The 23,301-nt window shown below is 54.1% G+C and overlaps 1 protein-coding gene across 1 annotated transcript in view; it reads right to left on the bottom strand.

Annotated features, from left to right (window-relative positions):
- The window catches only part of MDGA2 (MAM domain containing glycosylphosphatidylinositol anchor 2), a 194,245-nt gene extending 176,553 nt beyond the window's left edge, over positions 1-17,692 (bottom strand). Inside the window, exon 1 of the mRNA XM_014257436.2 lies at positions 17,594-17,692. Coding sequence (XP_014112911.2) covers positions 17,594-17,666 — 73 coding nt within the window. The 5' untranslated portion in view covers positions 17,667-17,692. The remainder of the gene's footprint in view (positions 1-17,593) is intronic.
- Between the last annotated feature and the right edge of the window lie 5,609 nt (positions 17,693-23,301).

Raw genomic sequence — 23,301 nt, 5'->3', positions numbered from 1 at the left:
ACGGAGAGGGCTGGACCTGCCCAAAATGCCCCAGTGGCAAAACCTTTGCTCCCAAGGGAATTTCTGATGGGATCAGTTGGATACAAATCCTCTCCTGCAGGGACAGTTCAGCACCAAAGACAGGGGGGGATTTTTCCGGTGAGCCGGAAAATCCCATGGAATCCATTTGTGGCTGGAATTGCCTTCTCCTCCTCTTCCCACTGTCACACGCCTCAGGAAAATGGATAAATCCGGATTCTGGGAAGAGTTTGGGATTGAAGGGACCTTAAAAATCCCACCTCATCCCACCCCTGCCATGGCAGGGACAGCTCCCACTGCCCCAGGCTGCTCCAGCCCCAATGTCCAGCCTGGCCTTGGGCACTGCCAGGGATCCAGGGGCAGCCACAGCTGCTCTGGCAATTCCAGCCCAGCCAGCAATTCCCAATTCCCAATCTCCCATCCATCCCTGCCCTCTGGCACTGGGAGCCATTCCCTGTGTCCTGTCCCTCCATCCCTTGTCCCCAGTCCCTCTCCAGCTCTCCTGGAGCCCCTTCAGGCCCTGCAAGGGGCTCTGAGCTCTCCCTGGATCCTTCCCTTCTCCAGGTGAACATTCCCAGCTCTCCCAGCCTGGCTCCATGTGAGAAGCCTCTTCAAATCCTGAAGATTATTCCATTTTTCCGTGATATCCAGGTGTTAGGGAACACTGCACCAGCTCAGGGTCAAAGCTGACTTCATCAACATTCCCAGGATTATTTGCTCACTCGCACCAGGTCACCTCCAAGGGCACAAATCCTTGGAATCAGGATTGATTATCACTCCACCAAATTAAATCCACAACAAAAATAAAAACCTGGATCATGAACTCCTTTTGCCACTGGAATAAATCAAGCTGGGCTCCATTCCCAGCTGCTTTAGCCAAGAAAAATCAGGATTTCAGATGGAACAGCCCCTCACCCTCATCCCACTGGCACCTGCAGCTAAAATCTCCAATCCTACTTTGAATTCCCAGAATTCCTTAATCATCTTCCCATGACTTTGTTCCCTGGAATATTCCAACAATTCAATTTCGCACTTTTAAAATTCCCAGGCCTCTCTTCCCTCTGCCAAGGAGGAACAATTTGGCTGCCAGGGAAGTCAGAGCTTCAGCAAAAAAATTTGGGAATGCAGCACCAAATGGGCCACTCCGGAATTCGGGCCAGGGAGCTCAGAGCTCCAGCAAAAAAATTTGGGAATCAGCACCTAATGGCTCGCTCTGGACTTCGGGCCAGAGAACTCAGAGCTCCAGCAAAATTTTGGGAATGCAGCACCAAATGGGCCACTCTGGAATTTGGGCCAAACGACTCCAAGTGATCCCAGCGAATTCCCAAATTGCCATCAGTGGGAGCAGCGCGTGGATCATCCAGGCTGCGGGGAAATCTGGGAATGCAGCCGGCACTCAAGGAGCAATTAAATTTCCGGTGGTTAATGAAGCGTTCCTGCAGCATCGGCAGCCCTGGTGCTGCTGGTGGCATCGGGAGAGGGAAAGTGGCTCTTCCTGGGGGCTCCAGGGGAAAATTCCATTAAAACTGTGGATCAGAGCCATTCCATCCTGGAATTAGAAGGATGGGAAGAGCTTGGGGTTGAACCTCATTTTCTCAGCTCCCTCTCCTGGAGCATCTCCGAGCTCGGATTGGATTTTGCGTACGGAAATTTGGGAATAAACAACACGGGGAATATGGGGGGGGGAGGTTCTGTTTGCACCTCCTGCTTGGATGCTCCATAAAAAAGGCTGGATGTCCAAATCCATGCAAAACAGCCTCTAGCAAGTAAAAGGAGTTCATTTACAATAATCCCCTGGAAAAATCCAGGATTTCCATGCCATGCATCCATCAGCATTTTTATCCAGTCTCTCCTAGCCCAAATATAATTCCATTTTCCAGAGGTTTCAATAACAACATTCCCGTTTTTGAGAATACTTCATCATTCCTTAAAAAAACTCAGAGCATTGAGGGGCTGGGATGGAATTCCCAGAGGAGCCCTGGCTGCCCCGGATCCCTGGAAGTGTCCAAGGCCAGGAGCAGCCTGGGATAGCGGGAAGTGTCCCTGCCCATGGGAAAAGGGGTGGGAATTGGTGGGATTTAAGATCCCTGCCATCCCAAACGATTCCACGAGCTCAGGGAACACCTTCCCAAACTTTCACCTCTTCGCTGGAGCAGCTCCTGGCACTGCAGGAGGCTTCCCACGAATCCGTGTCCTCACAATTCCACACTGCAGAGCTAAAACTGGGACTAAAACAGGACCATGGAAGAGCAGTTCCACCTCCAGCACATTCCCAGCTCATCCCACCCCGCCGGCACTAATCCCAAAGTGGCGCTGATCCCACAGAAAGGGCCCTCAGCCGCTCCAGCCTTAATCACTGCCGGAAAAACACAGCATTCCCTCTGCTCCCAGATTCCGGCAGCGGAGCAGAGCCAGGCTGTTCCCAGATATTTACAGCACAGACCCACATTCCCAGCTCCATTTAAAGGGGAGGAATTGTTTTATATCCGTTTCTCCCAGGCATGGAAATCCTCGGCTGTGAAGGGGAACGACACAGGCACAGAAAAAGGGAATTTTTACCCCCTTTTTTTAAGTGTTATCCTGATCCATAATCCCTGCAGAAGGTAATTCAGGATGCAACCACACAAATTCCCAATTCCCTGCAACCCCCACAATCCATGGAAAACCTGCTCTTCTCCCAGCATGGACACATTCCCAAGGGAAGATAAGGATTAATGCTGGATGCAGCATTCCAGTCAGGATCCGAGATCCTCCAAACATTCCTGGGATCATCCCCAAAATAACTGGGATCGGTTCTGCTGTACGAGAGCCGAGTGGCACCAAAAATAACGGGAATTCAGCAAGCCAAGGGGACATGGATCCATCGCTTTATCCCCAAAAGTTGGGATTTGATTGGATTTTCAATCTTGTCACAAACGAGCCGGAGCCATCGGATGCAAAATAAACCCATAAAACATCCTGGGAAAGGGATGGCGATTTTTCCTTAAGGAAAACAGGCTGTTCATAAATCCTCCACATGGAAGTTGTCACCCCAAGAAAAGCTCCCGACTCCTCCAGACAGGTCCATTCGTATTCCAAGTTATCTGGGAGGAACAGGGAACGCCTGGAGCAGAGCAGTGCCGGTGGCAAGGATGGGATGGGGCCAAAGCTGCGCTCTCTGCATGGAAAAATCCAGGTTTTCATCCAGCTTGGCACTTCCAGTGCAAAGCAGATCATTCCCTAAAACTGGGATGAGCTGGAAAAGGGCTCAGGGATGAGGAGAAGGGTTGGAGGTGATGGTGGGAGAGAGCAGGAAGTGCACAAAACTGGAATTCCCTGGGCTGATCCCACAGTGTGGGAGAAGGGAAAGGGGGAATTTTGCCCCCCTCAGCATGGAGCTCCTGGAGTGATCCAGAGGAATCCATGGAGCTGCTCCAGGGCTGGAACCCCTCTGGAGCCAGGCTGGGAGAGCTGGGAATGCTCACTTGGAGAGGAGAAGGATCCAGGGAGAGCTCAGAGCCCCTGGCAGGGCCTGCAGGGGCTCCAGGAGAGCTGGAGAGGGACTGGGGACAAGGGATGGAGGGACAGGACACAGGGAATGGCTCCCAGTGCCAGAGGGCAGGGATGGATGGGAGATTGGGAATTGGGAATTGCTGGCTGGGCTGGAATTGCCAGAGCAGCTGTGGCTGCCCCTGGATCCCTGGCAGTGCCCAAGGCCAGGCTGGAGAGCGCTTGGATCCACCTGGGATAATGGAAGTTGTCTCTGCCGGGTCCGTGGGTGACCTTCCCAAGTCTCTTCCCAATCCCAACCATTCCATGATTTTATGGAATGAGATTCTGGACACAGAGGAGGCACCACCACGTTGAATTCCAGCAGGTCCAGGACTGCTCCTTCTGCCCCACATCCCATCCAGCCTGAATTTTTAATCCCAAAATCCCTGAATTTGGAAAATCCCTCCAAACTGTGCCCGACACCCTCCCTGTCCCCATCAGAGCTCCGAGTGCCACCTCCAAGAATTCCTTGGACACCCCCAGGGATGGGCAGTGCAAACCTCCCCGGGCAATTCCCACCTTCCCAGGAAGAAATTCCTCTGTAAATTCCCCCAAATCTCCCAATCCCAGCTGCAGGAATTGAACAATGGGAATTCTGCGGGAGGAGGAGCGCTCAGCTCCCCGTGCCGCCGGATGGGACAGAAATAATTTCATTTAATCTCTTTTTGACCCAGTTCTTGGCAAACACCGATTTATTTTTTATTTTATTGCTGTTGTTCGCTTGCCAAAACGAGAGGAGGGAGGAAAAAAAAAAATTATTGAATCCAAGCTGAAGCAAAAGGAATTTTTGTTTTTACTGCTGGGTTTTTGGATATTTTGTTGAAATATCAACATTTGGGTGTTTTCACTCAAGCCAAAATGTTTCTCTTGTTGTGCTTTGCTTTAATCTCTTCGTTAAATATGCAAAAGCACAAATGAAAATATCGAGGTGATGAAAATATTTTAATAAGGGGAAAATCTCACTGTGCTCCAAGATTTTCCCCCTCCCTTTTCTCAGATGGGGTTTTATCCAAGAGCTGTTTCCACGGGAATTAATTATTCAGGATAAATTAAATAAATATAAATCAAAATAAATAAATCTATTTTTATAGAAATGAATAAAATCTAAGTTAAAATAAAATAAATATGTATTTTATAGACAATTATTTATATAGAAATAAATAAAATGAATCTAAATTAAAATTAAATAAATATATTTTTATAGAAATATATTTATATATAAATAAATAAGTAACTAAATTAAAATAAATAAATATATTTCTATAGAAATAAGTAAAATATAAATAAATTAAATATAAATCTGATTAAATTAAAATATGAATAAATTATATATAATTATAAATAAAATAAATATAAATCAAAATAAAATAAATATATTTTATAGCAAAAAATAAAATAAATATAAATGAAAATAATAAATATATTTCTATAGAAACAAATAAAATAACTAAAATAAATAAGAAATTTATTATTATCAAATATAATAAATTAAATATATAAATAAAATAAAACCAGAGCTGAACTCAGCCCTCACAGCCAGATCCAAAGGAGCAGGAAACAGTTGGATGAAACTTCTCCTGCTTGTTTCCATCTGATGCCCTTGGAAATGGGAATGATGGATTTTTAATGGATAAACTCTATTATTTCATATTTTTTTACTATTTATAAAAAAAAAATAAGGATTTTTGGTGGGAACAAAGGATTTTTTTTTGAGCTGCTGGAAGGAGTCCAGAGGAGCCACGGAGCTGCTCCAAGAGCTGGGAATGTTCCCCTGGAGCGGAGGAGGATCCAGGGAGAGCTCAGAGCCCCTTGCAGGGCCTGAAGGGGCTCCAGGGGAGCTGGAGAGGGACTGGGGACAAGGGATGGAGGGACAGGACCCAGGGAATGGCTCCCAGTGCCAGAGGGCAGGGATGGATGGGAGATTGGGAATTGGGAATTGCTGGCTGGGCTGGAATTGCCAGAGCAGCTGTGGCTGCCCCTGGATCCCTGGCAGTGCCCAAGGCCAGGCTGGACATTGGGGCTTGCAGAAAGTTTGGATGCTGCTCCCAAACTTTGTACAACACCTCCAACATTCCCAAAGGATCCAGGGCCTGGAACTGCTCAGATCCTGTTGCTAAAATGTTTCTATTTGGAGTTAATTTGCGATCAGATCTTCAAAGTTTGGATCCAGCTGGGATTTGGGCTGTTTTCCCAGGGAACAGGGACAGGAGGAGAGGGAACGGCCTCAGGCTGGGCCAGGGGAGGCTCAGGGGGGACAGCAGCAGGAATTTCCCCATGGAAAGGGCGCTCAGGCCTTGGAAGTGCCCAGGGAGGTTTGCAGTGCCCATCCCTGAGGGATTTGATTCCATGTGGATGTGGCATTGGCGGCGCTGGGAATGGTTGGCCTTGATCTTGATCTTGGAGGGCTTTTCCCACTTTAATGAATCCGAGTGGGAACAAAATCCCGTGTGGGATCGAGATCCCCTCAGGGTTGGTTTCTCCCCATGAAGATTTGGAGTTTCCAGCTGCTCCCTGAGAGTGGGAATTGCCTTTCCCCTCATCAGAAAATTCCAGATTTTACTCCTCATTGCGAGGTCGTTACTCCGCATCCAAACATTCCCAAAACTCCCCTAAAATCCCTGACAAACAGCACGAACCCAGGATTTTCATGGATCTGCTGGAACAAAGGATTCTTTCTGCATGGACCTGGATTCCCTGGATGCTCCAGAGGTGGCTGCTCTTGGGTGTTCACTTCCAGGGAAACTCAGGATTCCCAGAGCATTAAAACCCCCAAACTGTGGGAAGAGAAGGGGGAATCCCTACTTTAAAAGGGGGATGTGATGGGAATTTATACTGGGAAGGGAATGGGAGAAATGGAGAATTCCGAGGAGTGAAAAGGGAGTGAAAATTAAAACCATTTTTCCCTTTTTTTGTTTTTCCCTTGGATCCAGAATTCCTTGGCCTCCAAGGCCTTTAGGGTGGGTTCGTGCATCACCTGGCCCAGTGGGATCCCAGCTCCTGGCACAGATTCCAAGGATTTCTGGCCATGGAATTAATAATAATGATGGTAATTAGCACGTCCTGAGGAAGCCGCCATGGTTGGATTGAGTTTAAGGGGAAAAACAAAAATCCCAACAAAAGGAGAGGGATTATTAATTACTGTAAGAAGCATTAAAGGATCATTTGGATTTCATGGAAAATGCAGGAGGTTTGATCCCAGGAGCTGGTTTTCATGGGAATTCCAGCAGCTCCCAGCTCCAGGGGAATCTCCAGGAGGTGCTGGGAAACAATTCCCAGTTTTATTTCAAGGAAAAAAGCAGGCAAATTGGGAATCCAAGGAAAACAGGGCAGGGTTTGGCAGCTTGGTGCCGTTTTATGGGGAGGGGAAAACGAGGATTATGGAGAAATGAAGTGGGAATCAAAGGATGGTGCTGCCTAACTTTTCCTTGGAATTCTCCTCAGTGCATCAAAGAAATCCTTTTAAACTCAAGCAGAGGGAGAGGTGGGAATTTGGGAAGGGTCTGGGAATCTGCTTTGGGTCCTGGGTGGTTGGTGCTGAGGATATTCCCTAATTATCTTATGGAAAAATGTAATTTTCTTAGAATTCCAGGATGGTTTGGATTGGAAGGGACCTCGAGGACCATCCCTGCCCTGCCCAGGGACACTTCCGCTATCCCAGGTTGTTCCAATCCTCTCCAGCTCTTCTCTTCCAGGGAAAAATCTGCTTTTTCCATGTGCTGGTGTCGGAATCTGACTGAATCCTGTTCCTGTGGAAAAAACCTTCCTGAATTTTCCCTCCTCTGGCCACCTCTGTGGGGTTTTGGGTGTGACTGGAAGAGTTTGGGGCTTTAGAGAGCCAAAAAATGTCCAAAGCTGGGGCAGGGATAAGGAAATGATTCACATTCCCAGCTCCACAGATCTCCAGCTCCTCTTCCCATTCCAGCTGAAACGAATCCCAAAGCGCTCACAAACTCTCCCACATTCCCAATCCGAAACACCACCTCATTCCCACTTTTCTCCAAGGATCCTGATGCCATTTTCCATAAAAAAAGATCAAGGTGAGGACCTGGAGCAGAGGAAGTTCCCAGCCATTCCCAATCCATCAGCACAGCTCAGGGATCACCAAATCATCCTCAAAGTCCCAATATTTTCCCAGTGTGAGTCCAGTGAGGACTCTCCAGGCTGAGAAAACATCCAAATTCCACTGGAAATCCTTTGGATCAGGACTTTGAGGACATCCAATAAGCGTGGAAAGGCTCATCCCATTCCAGTCCAGGAGCACCTCCCACTGTCCCAGGCTGCTCCAGCCCCAATGTCCAGCCTGGCCTTGGGCACTGCCAGGGATCCAGGGGCAGCCACAGCTGCTCTGGCAATTCCAGCCCAGCCAGCAATTCCCAATTCCCAATCTCCCATCCATCCCTGCCCTCTGGCACTGGCAGCCATTCCCTGTCTCCTGTCCCTCCATCCCTTGTCCAGACACGGATTCTCCCACACTCCTGATTTTCCCTGACCAAAAATCCGACTGCAGAGTCTGGGTAAGGAAAGGGTTCACTGCTTCTCCAGGATTCTCCAGTTCATCCCTTCCTTTCCCACTTTTCCCATCCACAAATCCCCAGGCAGAGCACAGGGAACCTCCCTTTCTCCCAAAGTTCAGCTGGAAAATCCCACCCCGGAGCGAAGAATTCCAGAGCTTTCCCATCCAAGGCGGGAAGGAAGGATCCCATTTATTCCTTAAACACCCTCCCTTACTGCCTGCCTTCCTAGGATTCCCCACAATCCCTAAAAAATATTCAGGAGCTCCCTTCCCTCAGCACATCCAGGAAAGGGCTCTTGAGGGAGGTGGGAAAACCAACAGGGAGAAATCCCACTGGATTTCTCCAGAGGGGAGGTGGGAACACCCATAGGGAGAAATCCCACTGGATTTCTCCAGAGGGGAGTTTGGTTCCAGGGTATTGACACAGCACTTCCTAAAAAAAAAAAAAAAAAAAAAAACCCAAAAAACGGAATTTTGAGGGATTTTTTTCCTTTTTTGGAGCACGGAGTAGCTGTGGGCAAAAAATATTCTTTTTCTCGGGATCGGGATCCCAGCAGGAAAATTCCGGGGGTTTCGGTGCCTGAGGTAAAGCTAAGCTTTGCTATGAGGGAAAAATGGTTTAATTAAAGAGATCCAATTAGTGCTCACGGAGCAAGCTGGGAGAGGGAAAAGCGTCCGTGGCTGTGGCAGGGGTGGGAATGGGATGGGATTTTAGGTCCATTCCCAAATCATTCCATGGGGGAATTTTTTTCCCCGCATATTTCATTCTTTAAAGGCTTCTTCAGCCTGGCAGAGCGCTGGGATCTGCTGCCGTGTGGAATTCTGCACTTGGAAAAGATCTGGCGCTGCCTGGATGTTCCCACGGGCCCAGGAATCCATGGATACAGGATAAATCCCACCCCATAAGGCTGGAAAATGCTGCTTAATTCATCGTTTTGGCCCCATTTCCTGCTGGCACAAGCCATTCATGGAATTACGGAATAGCCCGAGGTGCAAAGAACCCACAAGGATCAAATCCCACTCCTGGTGATCCCAGGAATTCCAGCTCCATCCGCACCCACGGCCAGGTGACATTAATTTAACTAATAATCAATTAATTGGTGTCACAACACAATTTGTTTGTAATGGAGGAATCAGGAATCAGAATCAGGAACAGATCCCACAAGGACCAAATCCAACTCCTGGCCCTGCTCTGGAAAATCCCAAAAATTCCAGCTCTTTCTGCACCCACAGCCAGGTGACGCTAATTAACTGATAATCAATTAATTGGTGTCACGACACAAATTTACTTGTAATGGAGCCTGGCTGGGATCAGGATCAAGGCCAAGGAGCAATCCCAGCCTCGCTCATCCCAAATAAATCATTCCAAAGGGCTCCGGCTCCCTTCCTGCCCTCGGCCCGATAAAAAATCCAGGAATTCCTGGAAAAGGCCAGGATTTCTCCTTTGGGATTGGGGAGCAGCTCTTTCCTCACCCCCCCAAGATGCAGCTCCAGCCTTCCCTCTCCTCCCACCAAACTTTTGTTCCCGCCAGGAAAAGGACAGATTCCAAAGGCCGACGCGTTCCGTGAATTCCCGAATATTTTGGAATAACCGGAAACCAGCTCGATGTTGTGACAGTTTTTAAGTGAAATTCCTCAGTTTTGGAAGTTCTCTTCTGTTTGATGACGCAGAATTTGTGCGGGGAAAATAAAAACATGCAATTCCCAAAGCAGGATCATTCCCGGCACATTCCCATTTTTCCAAAATTCACCTGGGATAACGCTTGGAATTCACTGTTTATCCCAAACCCCCACATTTTTCCCCTTAGGTTCGACCTCAACCTCGAATCAGCCTCATCCCAGAGATTCCAAATTCCTTCAAACTTCCTTTTCCTCCCACGTTCCCTGGAATTCCGTCAATCCACGTGGGGTATCCTGGAAAAACGTGTGGGAGAACAACTCCAGAGCCCTCTCCAGCCCCACAAAAGCTGCTCCAGAAAAAAAATTATCCAAAGAAACCCCAGAGCACAACAAGGAAATCCCTCCTTATCCATGGGTTAATTCACTTGGAATTTTTCTAGGGGGACACAGGGTTTTCCAAACCTCTCTGATCACCTGGGATAACTCTTGGAATTCACCGTTTATCCCAAACCCCCACATTTTTCCCCTTAGACTCGACCTCAACCTTGAATCAGCCTCACCCCAGAGACTCCAAATTCCTTTAAACTTCCTTTTCCTCCCGCATTCCCTGGAATTCCATCGATCCCCGTGGGATATCCTGGAAAAACATGTGGGAGAACAACTCCAGAGCCCCCTCCAGCCCCACAAAAGCTGCTCCAGGACCTTCACTCAAATCCCACAGAAAAACCTGGAGCACAGCAAAGGAACTCCCTCCCCATCCGTGTTTTGTCTGGAATTTCATATCCCAGAAAACGTTGGATTTCCCACCCGCCTTTCCCTCCCCTCTCAGGCAAAGGAACGATTTTAAGAAGAAATAAAAACTTACACCGGGAAAAGCAGGAAAACCCGGATCCAGCAGCTCCTCCCAAGGTTTTTTTGGGAATTAAGCCAAGCTCCCAGCTTGAAGTGATGGTCAGGATTAATTCCAGGTGGGAGGAATTAACGGGATTGGAGCAGCTCTGATTGGTTGATGAGGTGCTCCAGGTGCACCCAATTGGGATAATTCCCATTTTTCTGCCTCTCATCCCAGAGGAAAGACAGCTCAGGAAAAGAGGGAATGATTTTGTGCCTGAGGAGATCAAATTCCAGCTTAAAACCCATCCCAAAAACTCCTGTGGCAGCACTCCTGAGTGGATTTGAGCCTTGCAGCGTGACGCTTCCCAAATTTCTGTATCGCTCCGTATTCCGTCAAAATAACGCTAAAAACCAGGAAAATGGGAAGGGAATCCAATATCCAGGGAGCAGAGCTTCCACTTCCAGGGAAATCAGCCTCAAATCCTGCGGGAGAGCCCAATTCCTGAATGTCCCCTCCGCTGGGAATATTCCCTTAATTCCTAACTCGCATTCCAGAGGTTTAAAATTCCCCAGTTTTCAGCTCAGGAGGAAGCTGGAAGCTGCTGCTGGAATATCCGGGATGGGATCCGCCATGGAATTGGAGGGGATGCAGTGGGAATATGGGAAGGAGCAACCCCCATCCCGTCCTTTTCCCTCCTTCCTCCTGCTCCTCGTTCCCGTTTTCCCTTTCCCAGCAGAAAAGGCCGTGGATGGCACAGCTGGGATTCCAAAAATCCCTTTTTTTTTTGTTAAATCCCAGGGAAATCCAGGGATTTTTCAGGTATCCGGCTCCCTTTTTATCAAGGGTTGTCGTAAAGAGTGCAAAGAGTTTTCTTGGGAATGGGGAGACATTTGTGGGATGAAGGGATACAAAGGCAGGAGAGGCTGGATAAAATGGTGTTGTTATAAACATTCCATTATTTGGGAATTCCGTCGGTTCCTCAGACTGGGATCGTCCCTTCCCAAAAGGTTGGATTGGGAAAAAAATGTTGGAATGGAATCCCAATTCCCCACAGCTCCCTCTCCCACATTCCAGCTCCCATCACTTCCCAAAGATTCCCAGCTGAAAATCCTTGGGAAAATCCTTCACGAGGATCCTCAGGGTCTCCCTGGTGCCAGAAATTCCAAGGAAAATCTGCACATTCTCACAGGGGAGGGACGTGCTCCCTGCAGGATCCCTCTGGAAGCGCCCGATGATCCCAGGATCATCCAGACCCCACAACAATCCCAGCCTGGGCACTTCCCAAATATTCCCGGAGCTCCGGCAGCCTCGGGAATGTCACCATTCCCTGTTCAGAGCCCAGCACCCTCTGGGGGAGGAACCTTTCCCTGATATCCAAGAAAACCTGAGGAATTCCAGGGCTTGGTCCTTCAATATTCCATGGAAAGAGGAATCTCATGGACAGCCCGATCCCGGATCTTGGAAAAGAAATCCTCATCCCGGAGGAGCCCGGATTCAAAATCCGTCTGAGAAGAGCCAAGCGAGTGCCCTCCATTCCTGGCTATTTTTGGAGAGGAGATTATTTCTGGAAAAGGCAGGAAATAATTCCTCTGGATCCAGACGGGACTCGGAATTGGAAAGAGCGGCTATAAAAAGATCAAGGAGCTGATGGGATGGGATTTGTCAGGACTCAGGATTCCAGGGAAAGATGATGGAGCAGCAGCATCCTGAATATCCAACAAGTGACCAGGCTCCCCAAAATCCCCTTTTTCCAAAAAAAAATAAAATTCCTTCCCAGCCATTAAAAATTGTGGGAAATAAACAACTCTTGTCCCTGTGCACATCCGGGTTAGGGAAAGTGGGGTTATCCCATCCCAGAGGGATTTTCCCACTGGAAGGAGGGGATTTAATGCATTCCCCATTCCCGACAGGAATTCTCCTAGATATAATCCATAAAATAATCCCATATAATCCATATGTGGACTGACAGGGATCAATCATCTCTTCACGGGAGGAAATCCCAAAGAATTTTTGAGGAATGTGGAAGACGGGACTGAACTTCAATCATTCCCATTTCCTTCCTCTTCCTCAGGCTGCTCGGAATTAATCGGGATTTTGCTCTTCTGAGCGCCGGGAATTTTAATTTTGAGTGTTTGAAGGCTTTTCCTTGCCAGATTCCTTCCCGATTCCCCTCCCACGGAATCCAAGGGTTTGAGCCCGCAGCTCGCGGGAGGCAGGGCCGGGATGCAGCTCCCGGAATTCCAGGAGGATCCTTGGAGTTCTCCACACACGCCGGGATGCACCAAACCTCCGGGAAGTTTAGGCTCAGCTTAAATCCCAACATTTACCGAGTTTAAATTTGATTAATTAAATTAGATTTGCACCCTGAGCCGAAAATCATCACCTGGGCACAACCAAGCCCTGAGCCCACAGCGTTCCCTCTGGAATTCCGGAATTCCCAGCTCTTGACCCTCGGCACAACCCGATCCATGGGAGCAGAGTCCATCCCGATCCCTTGGTTATCCATGGATTCTTCCCCACTCCGCACAAAGCTCATCCCAGAGATCCCCGGGCGAGGGAGGAGCAGGAGATCCTTGTGCAGGGCTCAGGGAAGAGTTAAAATTCCCAAGGATCCGCAGAACTCCTGGAGCAGGCGCTGGAGGAGCGCAGCTGCCCCTGAGCCAGCGCATAATTCCTGCCCTGTTCCCAGGGAAGCTTCCCTGGCACAAAGTCGGGAATTGTGCGGGGTTAAAGCACCCCGGACAACGCCGGCATTCACCCAGCGAGGCCGGCGGCGCATCCCGCCGGGAAATCTCCTCCATGGAAGTACAATCCATGGAAATATCCTCCGTCTGGGAGCGCCGATCCAGAGATTTCCCAACAAGGAGCCGGCCCTTCCAATGAGCCAAACTCTCCCTCCGAGCGATCTCATTTTCCCGTCCCTCCTCTCCTCCTTCCAATCCACTCGATCCATAAAATGTTGGGAAAGGCCAGGTCAGAGCGGCTGGAGGCCACTCCCAGCTCCAAAGGCAGCGCTCCTTAATCCCTCCGGGATCGGAGCGCCCGGGAATTACCCCCAGCATCACAAAGAGGCGGACGCAGGGGAGGAAAATCTTTCCCAGATCTTTCCCAGATCATTCCCAAATATTTCCCGACACCCTCTGCCCCTGCTCTAACCTCCGGCGGGATCCAAGGAGCTCCAGCAGCTCCCAGTCCAGCTGGATCCTGGGAAAAAGGGGCAGCTCCAGGCTTTGGGATGCCAAATTCCAATTCGGTTCTTTAGAAAACCTGCAGCTGCAACGAGGGCTGAGGCCCTTGGATGACATCTGGTGCTTGGATCAACCAGGACCATTTCCCTGGAATTTAACACCTTAAATACCTTCCATTCCAGGCATTTTGAACCAGCAATGGGGAAACGCTTGGAAATCTTATCGTTCCCAATGGGAAAATCCCTGGAAGTCTCGTTGTTCCCAGTGGGAAAATCCCTCGTTGTTCCCAAGGCTGTGGGCGCTTCTCCCAGAATTTTGCATGCCCGGATTTGGTGCAGAGCCTCGGGAAGGCTCTGATATTCCTGGGAATGGTCAGCACTCATTCCATTTTTGATTCCTGGAGGAATTCCGAGCCATCCCGGGGTTTCCCGCAGCTGCGGATGGGATGCCGGGACCTGTTCCCTGCGGGAGTTGGGTAAAGCGGGGTCGCTGTCACCCCCAGATCCCTCCCCTGTCACTCCTGGTGTCCCCAGACATGGAAAACATCCTGGGGCTCCGCTCTGCTTAATTCCAGCTGAAATCATGGGAAAATCCCTAAAATCCCGGCCAGGAGTGGATAAACCCCAGCCCAGTGACCCCGGAACACAAAAGGGGGCTGCACCCCCTGTGTGACCCCCCATGGGAGCAGCGGGATCCCCCCCAGTGGATCCGATCCCCCCCAGTGGATCCCACCGCTGCTCCCAGATTCCTGTGACCACCTGGAATCCTCCTCCCTGGCTCAGGAAGTGTTGGCTTTGCCGGGATCCCCACCCCACCACAGCCTCACCCCAGCGAGGTCCCCCCATTCCCAGGATTTTTCCAGCCCCCACCCCAGAGGTGCTGGAAGCGCTCAGGCTCTCCAGGCTCCCATCCAGGAATTCTCTGGGCTCTTCCTCACTCCACAGGGCACAAAATGAGACCCCAATTCCCTGGTGAGCCCCCCCAGCCGAGGCAGCCCAGGAACAAACACAAAAATCCCTTCTCCGCTCTCCCAAAATTCCCATTTTTTGCTGAGCGGCCTCTGAGCCGTTAAAAACTCCCCGTGCCCACGTTGGCCTCTCCACGGAGCCGTTTTTTAACTCTGGAAATTGGAAGTTGGGTGAAAGGAGAACCATCACGTCCCAAATCCCTACATTTTCTGCTTTATTATCAGCGCAGGCCATGCGTTATTGAAAGGGGAGGAAAAGTGCAGCCGCACGGATCTGGAGCTGCTCTCCATCCTCCGGCCAGGAAAACAGGGAGAGCTGAGGAGCTGCACGAATTCCCAGCGATTCCAGCAGCTCTGCTCTCCCTCGTCCCCTGAGGAACGTGACACAGGGCTGGGCTGGGCCTGCCCTGCTCCCAGTTCTCCCAGTTCCGTGCTGGTTTCCCGTTCGGATCCCGGTTTTCCACGGCAGCGCCAGCATTCCGGCGGAACAGAGGGAAGTTACGGAGGTGCTGCCCAGCCAGGCAGCGCGGCCCGTTCATCCGGAGTTTGGGATGAACTCGGAATCAGCAAACGGGGAATTTGTTTCGCGTTCCAAGGCGGCGGAGCAGCTCCCTGGGTGGGCACGGGCGGTGCCAGCACCTTCCCGCACCTCCGGAGCCACGGGAGCATCCAGGGCTGGAAAACAGCCCGGGAGAGCCGTGCCAAGGACAGGTGGGATGAGCCAGGGAGGAGCCGGGAGAAGCTGAAGCAGCAGCCGGAGCCTGAGGGATGGGGCTGAGCCACCTGCAGGGCTGGGAATATCAACAGGGAGCAGGGATGGATTCCAGGCTGCTCCTCTCCCTCGCCACCTTTCTCATGGAGAGGCTCTGGAGCTGTGCCCGCTCCCAGAGGAGCACAGAACAAGGAACAAGTGTTAACACAAGACACCTCCCCGCCAGCACCGCGCACGGAAGCAGAGCTGCGAGGCTCTGGAAATCTTCAATAAAAGCCAAAAAAAAACTTGTTAAAATCCCACCAAAAGGCACCAAGATCCAGGCAGGTTCCCTCTCCCAGGCTGGGGCTCACTTTGGATAACCTACAGGCTCCAGCCTTCCAGTCCTCCCTTCCCAAAATGGCCCTGCTGCTCCGAGCAGGCTCCTCGGGGGCTTGGAACATTTTATTTTTCCATTTTTTTAAATTTTTTTTTTCGGTCCACATTCTCGAGCCGACCTTCAGCAGTCGACGAGGACACCCGAATTTCCAGGGCGCTGCCCCCGCTCTCGGCAGCCCCTCGCTCCCCCGGCCTTCACCCGAATCAGCCGTGAGGAGGAGAAAGCAGCAGCGCCCAAGTCTCACCACAAAGCCCGTGTGCCAAACCTCGGAGCTGAGTCGGCATCTCCTCCCTCCAGCCCCCACCGCGCTCTCCCTGAACGAGCCCTATTCACGGCAGCCGCTGCCGTTCCCGAGCATCCAACAATATCTGCCTGTGTGCCGGGGGAGGCAGGGAGCCGCTGCCAGCGCCACTTCCAGCGCATCCATCCATCCGTCCATCCACCGCGAGCTCTGCCCCTCAGACATTCGCAGTCACGTCCCAAATTTTGCAAAATTAAGGATTAAAAAGAATAAAAAAAAGGGGGGGGGGGGGAGGGGATGAGTCTCTAAGTGAGGCTCCCTTCCCGGTGGGAAGCGAGTGTGGAAGTGCGGGAGCGGACGGGATCGGAGGAGCGAATGTCACACGAAGCGTTTACTGGGAGATTGATGGATCTCCTTCCTTAGCCTCGAGTGCCAGAGCTGCCGGCAGCACCGCACCGCCGCCGGGCCCCGCCGCGCCGCTTACATAACCCCCCCGGCCCGGGAACGGGGCTTCACCGGGAACGGGGCAGCGACGGGAACGGGGCAGCGACGGGAACGGGGCAGAGCCGGGAATGGGGCAGAGCCGGGAATGGGGCTTCACAGGGATCGGGGCTTCATCGGGAACGGTGCATCACCGGGAATGGGGCATCACCGGGAGAGGGGCTCCATCGGGAACGGGGCATCGCCGGGAAGGGATCGAGGGTTCACAGGGAACGGAGCATCACCGGGAGCGGGGCAGTGTCGGGAACGGGGCATCACCATAACGGGAGAATCACCGGGGCATCGCCACAACCGGGGCATCAACGGGACCGGGGCATCACCGGGACCGGGGCATCGCCAGAACCGGGGCATCACCGGCACCGAAGCATTATCACTGCCCGGGCATCACCGGGAGCGGCCACAGCGCGGCCGCGGCATCGCCAGAACCGGAGCATCACCGGCACCGGGGCACAGGGCAGCATCCCGGCCGCGCAGCCCCGCGCTCCGGCGGAGCGCCCGGCTCTCCCCGCCGCTCGGCTCCGGGCACGGCCGAACCGGGGCCACCTCGAGGTCGCGGGGGAAGCAACAAGACCGCGGCCCCAGCGCGGAGCGGGCGATGCCGCCGGTGATGTGCAAGTCACGGGCGGGGGGCAGCGGGGCCCGGGGAGCGGAGCCGCCAGCCCGCGGGGTCCGCGCGCCCCCGGCGGAGCCCCGGGAAGTTTGCGGCGCCTTCGCCCCCGCCCCTGGCTCCGCGGCCGCGGGCGGCAGCGCCGCCGGTAACAAGTGCGGCGGCCGTGGGCGCGGAAGAGCCCCGGGGAGGCGGCCCCCCCCCCCCCCGCCGCGGCGGCCAGCCCGGCCCGGGACCGGCCGCGGCCCCCCCTGCGCCCCCTCCTCGACCCCCAGAATCGCCCCCTCCCCCGCCCCCCGGCCCGGTTTGCGCCGTGAAATGTCAGCGTCTCATGGCAACGCCGCTGCCTCCGCTCTGCCTCCGCCCGCTCCCGCGGCGCGCAGCGGGGCCACGCCGCTCGCCCCCACCTCCTCCCCCCCCCCCCCCCGCCCTTCCGCCCCCGCGGCAGTCGCGACAAGGGGCCGCGGCGCCCCGGCCACACCGTCCACCCCTTGGCCGGAGCTGCCCTCCAGCAGAACCGACAGCAGCCCCAGCAGCCCGATCGCTACATCCATCTTCACGTGAGCATCCACATATCCAGCCCGGCGGGGCGGGGGGGGGCAGCGCAGCGCCCGCCGGAGCCCCGCGCTCCGCTGCGGCCGAGCCGCGCACGCCCGCGCAGGCAGGGCGGCGGGGGCAGGCGGCGGGCACCGCGCCGGACCCCCTCCTCCTTCCTCCTCCGCCCCCGCCTCCTCCTCCTCCTCCTCCTCCTCCCGCTGCGCAGCGGGCGGCGCGGGGCGGGCCCCGCTCAGAGCGAGCCCCCGGCAGCGGCAGCCCCCGCACCCCCTCCGGGCCGCGGCCCCCTCAGGGCTCCGGCCGCCGCCGCCGCCGCCTCCCGGGGCCGCCGGGCCCCCCGCGGGCCCCCCGCGCCCGCCTGCGCCCCGCGGCCATCAGATGCCACCGCGGCGCCGCGGCCCCCGCATGGTGCGCGGGGCCCCCCGCGCGGCGCGGAGCGGAGCGGAGCGGGGGGGGAGGCGGGGGCGGCGCGGGGCGGGGGCGGGCGCGGGGCCGCGGGGAGGCTCCGGCTGTGGCGCTCCGGGGTGCGACCCCCACCACTCAGCGGGGCGGCGGGGCGGGGGCCGGGCCCGGGGCGGGGGCGGCGCGGGGCCCCCGCGGCCGCACTGGGTGCGGGTGCGCTGCTGTGCGAGAGCGGGGGAGCGGGCGCGAGTGGCGGCGGCGGGGCCGTCACGTTGTGCTTTACGTGCGGGGCCGGCAGCCGCAGCCCGGCGGCGTCAAAGCTGCGTGGCTGCTGCTGCTGCTGCCCGCCTTCCTCCGCCTCCTCCTCCTCCTCCGTCGCCTCCGCCGCCGCCCCCCGTGGCCCCGCGGCTCCGCCACCGCCGCCGGGCGCGCACGGCCGCTGGCGCTGCCAAGGAGGGATGCGCGGCGAGAGCCGCTCCTCTCCGGGATGCGCGGAGGGCTGGGAGCCGCGCTGTCAAGCCGGGATGCGCGGAGCGCTCTGACCCGCATGGAGCAGGGGTTGGGGGTCTGAGCCGCTCTCTCCCGGGACGCGCGGAGCGGTGCGGCTGACACGGAACCGCGTTGGGCGGGGCACCCCGCTCTGTCCCGGGATGCGCCGTGTGGCCGCTGCGGTTCCTTATTGTCCCGCTCCATCCCGGGATGCGCGGTGCGGTCCCTCTCCGAGCCGGGATGAGCGGTGCGGTCCCGCTCCGTGCCGGGATGAGCGGTGCGGTCCCGCTCCGTGCCGGGATGAGCGGTGCGGTCCCGCTCCGTGCCGGGATGAGCGGTGCGGTCCCGCTCCGTCCCGGGATGCGCGGTGAGGTGCGGACGGTGAGGGGCGCCCTGAGCCCACGCTGCGCTCCCGGCCCGAAGGGTCCGTCCCGCTCACAGTTCTGGGCTCCCCTTCCCCACTCCGAGCCTGCTGTCCCCCGGTGTCTCCCTGTCCCACCCCGCTCCCTTCCCTGCCCCGTTCCGGGGCACCGCCGGGCTCAGACCCCGCTGCTTCCCCAGGCTCCAGTGGCTAAACCCCGGCGCTTGCTCCAGGCTGTGTCCAGGGGCACTGGGATAGGGGCAGCCAGCGCCCGGGAGTGACAGAGGGCACAGGGAGGTGACAAAGCAGCGGCTCCCTGTGTCTGATCCAGCTGGGATCAGCCTCAGCAGCTGCGTTATTCCCCCTTCGGCGACCTCGAGTACTTGAGACCCCTGACTGGCTCCCAGCACCTTCCCAGCCTGCCTGATGTCCCTGCGGTTTGGGATTTGTGCTGGTCAAAGTCTCTTCTCTCCAATCCCTCAGAACAAACCAAGATTTTTTTGTGGGAAAAGGCTGTCCCTGTCCTCTTCCCTTTTTCCTTGATTTCTCCAAGGATTGCCCCAAAGCTGTGGGCACCTTGGATGTTAACGCCGCTTCCTCTGCCTGCATCAGTGAGGGATTCTTGCTCCAGGACAGTGACAGCGCTCTGCAAGGGACAGCCGCACTCTCAGGGCTCCTGTGACCCCACAGGACACTGCTAACGAGGCTGGGGCTCTCCCAGTGCTCTCCTGAGCTTTTCCATCGTTTCCACGAGATGATCCAGCGCGTTGCTCTGCTGTGCTTCCACCCCCAAAGGGCTCAGAGCACCCAATCCGTCATGGGAATTTCAGCAGGGAGCTGAATTCGGTCCCAGCTGGAGCTGTTCCCTATTCCCAGCCTGGTGAGAACGTGGGAAGTGGGAGAAGGGATGGGTGCATCCCTTCCCTGCGCCATTCCCATGCTCCCAGAGGCCAAAGCCTGTCCCCAGATGAGGGTGACGCTGAGGTGGCCCGGGGGCTGAGCTCAAATCCCGTGTCCCCCTCAGGGGACGTCGCCCTGCACCATTCCAGACGCTCTCCCTGCCTCTGGCTGCATCCCATCCCCTTCCCTGCTTGGTCTCCCGTCTGAAGGGACTCCCAGGTGGCTTCTCTGAGTCCATCTGATGCTCCTTTTCCTCTGGTTTTCAGTTCCAAGGAGAACTTGGGGACACCTCCAGGGGTGGCACTGCCAGCGTGACCTTCAGCTCATTCCAACTTCAGCTGCCTTTTGGCTTTTTTCTGCCTTCAGCTCCTCATTTTCCCCCTTTTCTCTGCCACACCTGTGCCCAGCTGGCCCTCAGAGCAACATCTGGGCCACACATCTGGGCCGTGCCCATCCCAACCCAGACCTCTGGTCCCTTCCCAGGGATTTTCCCCCCGTTTTCCTTTCTCGTTCCTCCATCCAACCACCCCACAGCACGAACTCCACGCTCCAAAAGCCTTTTTGACCTCTTTGAGTGTTTTCCTCACCTGTAAAGCCCCAACCAGGGCAGGTTTTGGAGGAAAAGCTGGAGTTTTTCACATGGAAACGGTGGGGAAGGTGCCACATTCCCTTGCGGCTGCTCTGTGGGTTGAACATCAAGAACATTTAAAGGGCTGGGCCTTTCTCTCCCTATTTCCAGCCTTCCCGTGGTTAATTCCAAGATCCTCCCAGCACAGCCAGATGTTCTGGGATGCTGAAGGCTGGAATCTGGCTGGAGCAGCCCTGAGGAGGGATGTTGTTAGCGGGTTGTTAGCACACCACTGACAGCATTCCCTGGAAGTTCAGCCCTTGGCACCGCAGCAGGAAAAAGGAAGAGGAAACCTCACAAAAAAAACCCAAAAAACTTGGAATTGCAGAAAATAATTCCCAGTCTGAATTTAAGCAGGTGCACAAATCTCTGTGGGGTAAGAGCCCAAATTATTTCCATCTCAGGTGTTGGTTTTTTTTAAGTGTTTGTTCTTAAAAGTTTTACTATTGCAGCTCCTGCTGAGATTTGCTGGAGGATGTTCAGCTGTGATCCCAAATCCAGGAATCTCTCTAGACAGGGCGGAGAAAGGAGGAATTAAAAGAAGTCAGAGCCGATTTTCCTGCGTGTCCCAAACCACTCTCTAGGACGTTGCTCCCTGCTGGAATAATTTAACTGGGAATTGTGAAATTCAGCAGGTCCCAGGATGTTCCCTGGAGCAGCACTGGGGTTTGTGCTCGGGCTCCAGCATCTCCAGAACTTGGGGGAAAGCTTTTCCCAAAGAATGGGAAATTCAGAGCCCCAGGCTGGACTTCATGTCTTCATTTCCCACTGGGAAGGCTCATCCGGTGCTTTTAGCCCCAAAACAAATCCCTGCTTTTGTCCCTGCTCCCAAATCCGTGAGATTTCTCCTCTTACTCAGCCAGGGTTGGCAGAACGTGTCCAGAGATCCACCCACCACACCTGGGATGGGATCCATGGGGAAAAGGGCTGGGAGAGCAGCAGGTGAGGATTCCCAATGCCTGGAGCTGGACTGGGAATCCCTGGAGGAAATCAGGAGATTTGGGATTCATCCAAGGACCCCGCACTCTTGGGATGTCTTGGTCACGGGCAGAGCTCTCCAAACCCACGATAAAACTTGGTTTTCACAAAATTCTGGGATTTTTGGCCATTCTCCCTGCACGAGGAAGAACGGAGAGGCTCCAGTGGGATTTCTTTTTTATTCAGGGAAATAGACTGGCTTTGATTGCGTTATTCCAAACAATTCCCAGGGTTCATTTCCATACTGCAACAGGGGCAGCTTCAGCAGCAGCAGTGGTGTGGATGGATAATTTCCTTTACCTTCACAAGAATTCCCTTTTTTCCTGATTTTCCTGCTGATAATGCACAAGGCACTCGTTATTTTTGGAATGTCAGCCATCCTGGAGTTATCCTTCTTCACTCCTTGCTTGTCCAATAGCCAATCCTGGGAAAGGAACACATTTTTAATGAGCTTTAATTTTAATTTTACTTTTAATTTTACTTTTAATTTTACTTTTAATTTTAATTTTACTTTTACTTTTAATTTTAATTTTAATTTTAATTTTAATTTTAATTTTAATTTAAAACCAATTTTTAATGTGATTTCTTGATGATTTCCAGGCTGGAAAATTCAAAGTTTGTTGTGGCCACCCAATGGATTGAGCATCCTTGTTTGTCACTGGTTAATTAAATGTGACCCACTTCATCCCCATCCTCTCCAGGGATTTGCTGTTCCTGTGCCAGGGAATGTTGGCACAGCAGGGCACGAGATTATTTTGATTATTTGACACCACAGGGCTGAGTTTTGCAGGCAGAGCTGGGGGAAAACACACAAAACTAGGAGCAGGAGCATTCACACCCTGCTGAGGAACAGCAGCACAGCGTGGGGAGCCAAATCCTGAACAATTCCATCCTCCTGTGGCAGGGTTTGGAATGAGAGGGGATGGAAGGTCCCATCCAAGCCAAACCCGGGATTCTGTGGTTCCATAATCCAGCTCCAGAGAGGATGTGTCAGTGGTGAAAGGGATTCAGAGGATGCTGAGGCTTTCCAGGAGTTATAAAAATGATGGAGAGGGAATTTTCCATGGGCATGGAGTGAGAGGGAAAGGGGGAATGTTTTAAACTAAAGGAGAGTGGGTGAGGTGAGATATTGGGAAGGAATTCCTGGCTGGGTGGGTGGGGAGGGGCTGGGCTGGAATTGCCAGAGCAGCTGTGGCTGCCCCTGGATCCCTGGCAGTGCCCAAGGCCAGGCTGGACACTGGGGCTGGACATTGGGACAGTGGGAGCTGTCCCTGCCATGGCAGGGCTTGATTAAATGATCTTCAAATTCCCTCTCTTCCCAAACCATTCCATGATACTGTGGAACACAAATGTCCCTTGTGGTCACTCCACGCCCAACCCCACAGGAACTCTTGGGCCTGCTGCTGGTTTGCAGCTCTGGAATCAGCACCGCCCTTTCCATGGGGAAATTCCTGCTGCTGTCCCCCCTGAGCCTCCCCTGGCCCAGCCTGAGGCCGTTCCCTCTCCTCCTGTCCCTGTTCCCTGGCAGCAGAGCCCGACCCCCCCGGCTGTCCCCTCCTGCCAGGGACTTGTGCAGAGCCACAAGGGCCCCCTGAGCCTCCTTTGCTCCAGGCTCAGCCCCTTCCCAGCTCCCTCAGCAATTCTCCAGCCCCTTCCCAGCTCCCTCAGCAATTCTCCAGCCCCTTCCCAGCTCCCTCAGCAATTCTCCAGCCCCTTCCCAGCTCCCTCAGCAATTCTCCAGCCCCTTCCCAGCTCCCTCACCCACTCCTGGGGCTCCAAGGTGACTTCACCTCTCGCTCATCGTTTTTCTGTCCCACCACAAAGGGACAAACAGCGAGCACGGCCGTTCCCGGAACAGCCAAGGACAGTGACCCTC

This window comes from Pseudopodoces humilis, chromosome 7 (assembly GCF_049639895.1).
Source record: "Pseudopodoces humilis isolate 2021_Gansu_Grassland_sample_001 chromosome 7, ASM4963989v1, whole genome shotgun sequence".
Taxonomy (NCBI): Eukaryota; Metazoa; Chordata; class Aves; order Passeriformes; family Paridae; genus Pseudopodoces; species Pseudopodoces humilis.
This window is presented reverse-complemented; position numbering and strand designations above follow the sequence as displayed.